The sequence below is a fragment of the Babylonia areolata genome, chromosome 24 (genome assembly GCF_041734735.1).
Source record: "Babylonia areolata isolate BAREFJ2019XMU chromosome 24, ASM4173473v1, whole genome shotgun sequence".
In the NCBI taxonomy this organism is placed as follows: domain Eukaryota; kingdom Metazoa; phylum Mollusca; class Gastropoda; order Neogastropoda; family Buccinidae; genus Babylonia; species Babylonia areolata.
The window spans coordinates 42299975-42306034 of NC_134899.1; the positions used below are offsets into that span (position 1 = coordinate 42299975).

At 44.5% G+C, this 6060-nt stretch overlaps 1 protein-coding gene across 1 annotated transcript in view; it reads right to left on the reverse strand.

The window, feature by feature from the left end:
• Positions 1-350: 350 nt before the first annotated feature.
• LOC143298960 (transforming growth factor-beta-induced protein ig-h3-like) overlaps positions 351-6060 on the reverse strand; it is a 123163-nt gene continuing 117453 nt past the window's right edge. Inside the window, exons 13-15 of the mRNA XM_076612013.1 lie at positions 5319-5472; positions 3888-4043; positions 351-2145 (exon numbers count right to left, since the gene is read on the reverse strand). Of these exons, the coding sequence (XP_076468128.1) occupies positions 2005-2145; positions 3888-4043; positions 5319-5472 (451 nt within the window). The 3' untranslated portion in view covers positions 351-2004. The remainder of the gene's footprint in view (positions 2146-3887; positions 4044-5318; positions 5473-6060) is intronic.

Genomic DNA, 6060 nt, shown 5'->3' on the forward strand with positions numbered 1-6060 from the left:
GGGAAGGGCAACAACATTGTTGCCATTCGCTAAGAACGCAACAAAGAAGCAAACAAGAGAGACAGGGTCTCAAAAAAAAAAAAAAAAAAAAAACCCAAAAAGCGTGATGCCAACACCATATTATTAGACTGGGTGTAAGACATAAATTCTGTTCAGCTTTTTCAGTTTTGTTGGAAAAAAAACAAAAACAAAAACAAACACACACACCTTCACCTTTCAGACCGCTCACCATATCAAGGTAACTGGAAAGGTTTCAGTCATACCATGTTTGGTTCCAACATGACATAAGGTTGCGAGAGAAAATGCCAAATTAAAGTTTATACCCCCCACCCTCCTCGCCCCCCTCTCACCTCCACCCACCTCCCCCCGCACACTCACACACACACACACACACACGCATACGCGTGTTGGGGCAATGAGTTCAAATTCACTGTGTTGGGTACTCGGCATAGGAAGGTGTGCCCTTTTCTCTCTTTCAGCTGCCTTACCCTTCCCCTTCTGTGGAAAATCGGAGAAATGTACATTTCCCAAGGACACACAGCATGGCGGCCTCGAACACAGATTTCTAAAGCGTTCCTTCTTTAGCGCTCGAAGAGGTTTGCTGAGTTTGATACCGATGGAAGAAAAAAAAAAGTTAATAAATTCAATAATAAAATCATTTCATAAAGTCATTTACGAATGACTTCAGTTTTAACTCTCTCCATACGAACGGCGAAAGAGACGACGTTAACAGCGTTTCACCCAAATTACCATCATCAAAATATTGCAAGCGGAAGGCTCTTATACTGAAGAGGTGAATGTTGACAAAGAATACCACAATTCTGGCGACAGAAGCTAAAGGTTGGGTCATTCAGACACCCACTGGACATCCGAGGAGTCTGTGTAGAGGAGAAGAGAGGACTGGCCGTACTGAGTGAGTTAACAAAACTGACGCACAAAATCAAAACGGTGTCAAAGGCAGCAGTATCACGTAAACCCAGGGGTTCTGGGGAACAGTACAGGCCTGCAATATACCTTGGATAGTCATTCGAAATACAAACTTTCCAATACGGTAATTTATATCGATGGATATGACTGTATATTTAACGATTTGATTTCTTAGCAGTATGGGATTTTATTAATTCTATCATCCCCAAATGAAACTACAACATATGGAAATGTTCTAATGTCAATTTAGCCATTCGAATATGTTTTATTGTCAACCAGAGCTGGCATCGGTCATGACATGGAAACCATTTTCATTCGTGTAACGTTCAGCGTATATCATCTGTCTTCAGTTCACTCTGTTAGTGAGTCAATCAAACAGATGGTGCTTCACTATGCTTTCTTTTCTTCTGTACCTATCTTATAGCAACTTCTTGCATCAGTCACACACGCACACACATATACACAACTGGTTTTATTCGTGAACTTCGAAAATGAAAACAGGGTGAATGTCTAGCACCTGTGTAATTCATGTCCATCTTTCAGTTTTTCGCAGAGAAATAATACATGAAAGAGAACGCGCGGCATTAATGCCACAGATTTCCCCATCTTTTACACACAGTTCAAAACAGAAACTTGGGGGTTTACACCCAGCACCAATGACATTCCATGACGGATAACATCTTACGTGGAGTGGAGTGATGGCCTAGAGGTAACGCGTCCGCCTAGGAAGCGAGAGAACCTGAGCGCACTGGTTCGAATCCCGGCAGAGTCGCCAGTATTTTCTCCCCCTCCACTAGGCCTTTAGTGGTGGTCTGGACGTTAGTCATTCGGATGAGACGATAAACCGAGGTCCCGTGTGCAGCATGCACTTAGCGCTGGTAAAAGAACCCACGGCAACAAAAGGGTTCTCACTGGAAAAAAATCTGTAGAAAAATCCATTTCGATAGGAAAACATAAAAAAAAAGTTCAGGCAGAAACTTCCAGTAAACCAAGCGACATTCACGTACGCCAATTTCTTCAGTCTGCTTTTTTTGCACAAACATTCAAACTACTGAACACGAGAGCCCGGGTGGCGGCTCAGTATCGCAAACGGGTGTAGTATCGCCGGTTCCTGGACCTGTAGCGGTAGCGCCGGGATGAGGTGAGGGAGCGCTCACAGCTACACTTCAGCACGTCGTCCACCCGATGCAGCACCCCGTTGGTCGCCAGCCTGTCCCACTGTAGGGGTGCACAAGCCACACACATGTCGGTCAGTTCACTGCTGGCCAACAAAATGAAACGTACAAAACTTATCCACTAATTATCCCCAAACGGTTTTATCCCCAAAAGGTTACATCCCCAAACGGTTTTATCTGCAAATAGTACTCAAATGGTTTAGCTACCGATGGTTTTGCACTGAAATAGTTTTATCCATAAAAAAACTTGTGCTTTACACACACACACACACACACACACACACACACACACACATTCTCTCCCTAACATCAGATGAAAATAAATAACCATCCATAAGTCTTCTAACAAGACATTCAGAAAAAAAAAAATTGTTTCCCCATTTTTTCCCATTTAAAAAAAAATCTTTTTGACTCACGTGTGTGAACAAAGTAAGTCTCAGCAATACTCCCATGTATCCACAAAAAGATATTCCTGAATGGCTGATACCAAAACAATTTTATCAACAATTCTTTTTTTTTTATCCACAAATTGCTTTACACACAGATGGTTTAATCCAGAAATAGTTTATCGTCAAACGGTTTTTATCCACAAAAAAGTTTATCAAAAGATAGTTTGTCCTCAAATGGCTTTATCCAGAAATGCGTTTGTCCGCAAAAGGTTTAGTCCACGACCCCCTTTTCAAATAATATATAAAATAAAATTAAAAATAAACTTCACCCACCCCCAAGCCTTTCAACAGGTGGAGTTTGTAAGAAACAGTCATTCAGAAATGTCAATTTTCTTTTGTCTCTCACTCTCTCCGAGTCTCTTTGTTTATTCATGTGAGTGTTTGTGAGCTAATGCTCATTGCTAACGTTTGGCAAGCTAACGTCCGCATTTGAAGTTTGCAATACTAACGTCCACAGTGGCTAACGTTCTTGAGTTGACGTTGGTAGAATTCCATATCTGGGCTTTCTCCTGTCTGTGGACCGCATTACTTTTGAACAGTAAACATCAATCGCTCCGTTTTTAAAACAAATGCGCAAGAAGTAGTTTTTGCATTTCAAATGCATGCCATACTGATTATATTTCACTAAGGTTCTTCTTCTTCTTTCGTGGGCTGCAACTCCCACGTTCACTCGTATGTACACTTATTCCTGCTAAATTTCACAAACATCCAAGTGCATCTAAGATGTCCATGTTGTTATCTTGTGCGAGTGAGAGATTGAGTGTTAGTATATGCAAGTTTGTATTCAAAGGGTTTTCATTACGAGCAAATGCTCTAGAATCGTTATCGATGCCCATGTAGTTCAATGACTGTCCTAATATTCATTTCCCTGTATTAATTCTGTTTGTCCTTGTGAACTCCATTGTTATGGATCTGTGGTCTGACAATTAAAATATTTCGACTTCGACTTCGACTCGTTCCGTACACGAGTGGGCTTTGACGTGTATGACCGTTTTTACCACGCCATGCAGGCAGCCATAGTCCGTTTTCGGGGGCGTGCATGCTGGGTATGTTCTTGTTTCCATAACCCACCGAACGCTGACATGGATTACAGGATCTTTAACGTGCGTATTTGATCTTCTGCTTGCGTATACACACGAAGGGGGTTCAGGTAAAGCAGGTCTGAACATGTGTCTCCACCCTTTACCCACCAGGCGCCGTTACCGAGATTCGAACCCGGGACCCTCAGATTGAAAGTCCAATGCTTTAACCACTCGGCTATTGCGCCCGTGTACCAAGGTACATAGTCAAAAGGTAAAACGGAGTTCCTCCCCCCCTCCTCCCCCTCCAGGCCTACCTGTCTGACGGCAATGAGGTCGTTGACCAGGAGGTTGCCCCGCGTGTCGTAGTTGAAGACGGTGAGGTCCCCTTGGCGGGACTTGACGCTGTACGTGCCCTTGTCGGGCACCTCGCATCTGGGCACCATGCGGTTGATGATGTGCCGGCTCACGAACTGGGGAAATCCAATCAACAATATGGTGATGGTGATGGTGATGATGATGATGAACGAACTGGGGAAATTAAATCAAATAATCATTATCGCTATCATCATTATCAATATTCCGTCACAGTTAAAACACTGTATTCAACAAACCAAATTACAACAATATGACGACGATGGTGATGATGATATGGATACTAATATAGCGCCTATCCTCGGTCAGAGACCAAGCTTTAAGTCCGGTACAAACACAGGGTCATTTGCACAACAGACTGCCTACCTGGCTAGAGCCGACTGACAAATGCCTGAAGACGCTCATTATTCCGTTTCCTGTGTCATTCTGTTTGGCTTCAGTCACGCGCAAACATACACATGGAAATCAGAGAAGGGTTTTGAGTTTTCTGCAGAATTTTTCCGGGGACAACCCTTTTGTTGCCGTGGATACTTTAGTTTCAGTTTCGGTTTCTTAAAGAGGTGTCACTGCGTTCGGACGAATCCGTATACGCCACACCACATATGCAAGGCAAATGCCTGTCAGCAGCATAACCCAACGCACTTAGTCAGGCTTTGATACACACACACACGTATATATATATATATATATATATATATATATATATATATATATATATCTTTGATACACACACACACACACACACACACACATACACACACACGTATGTATACGTATACATATATATACGTATATATACGTGTGTGTGTGTGTGTGTGTGTGTGTGTGTGTGTGTGTGTACAGAGTGCATTTCTTTTATAGAATTTTCACAGAGGACAACACTTTTGTTGCCATGTGTTCTATTTCAGTGCACAAAGTGCGTGGTGCACAGGGGATTTCGGTTTATCGTCTCATCCCAATGACTAGACACCCACTTTGATTCTCCAGTCACACTTGGGAGAAAGGGCGAGAGCAGGACTGGAACCCAGACCCTCGTGGACGCTGTATTGCCAGTTAAACGTCTTAACCATTCTGCCACCTTCCTCCTTGTGGATTCTTTCACGTGCCCAAAGTGCGTATTGCGCATGGGACTTTTGGTACATCGTCTTATCCCAATGACTGTATCAGGTAGTTTATAGCCCAGCCGACGGCAAAGGACCATTTCAGGGATGAATATCCGTCCGTCACAATGGAAGGAGAGGTGTGTGCAAGGAGACAATGAAAAGGCAGCCCTTCATCTTCAGAAGCTGCAGGTTCTGAAGTCGATCTTGGGCCTTTGGACTTCGAGGCCGAGATGACAAATTTGTGGCCGGCCACCCCAAAGAGGTGATCACCTTCTTCAGCCTCTCGGGGTCGTTCAGAAGGCGGTCCAGCCTGTGCTGGTCGAGGTGGGAGAAAGCCCTGTTGGTGGGAGCCAGCACAGTGTAGCGTCCCCACTCGTTCAGCAGCTCGGAAAGCCCTGCACTCTCCACGGCCTGCCGAAAAATGCTGCAACACGCGCGCACACACACACACACATACACACATGCACGCGCGCACGCTCTCACACACACACATAGACACACATGTACGCGCGTTCACACCCACACTCACGCACGTGCGCACACGCGCACAAGCACGCCCACACACCCACACCCAAACACTTGTGTAATATCAGCTATTGTGAAAAGACGTTGAACTAAAGAACACACACACACACACACACACACACACACACACACACACACACACACACACACACACACACACACAAGCATACACTAGCATGATATTCACTTATAGAGAAAAGACGTTATTCTAAAGAACACCCACCTATCCCACCACCACACCCCCAACCCATCCCCACACACGCACACTCGTATGATTATCGCTTACAATGAAAAGACGCTGACCTGAAGAACACACATACACATGCATACTCACGCACGCGCGCGCGCACACACACACACACACATACACACAATTAAAGCGGGCGTCTGGCAGGCGGGCGGGGAGTGTAGAGGCGGGGAGATGGGTTGATAGGCAAATAGGTTAAGTATACAGGTGGGCATGTTAGTTCAGCGGATTTGCCAGGTA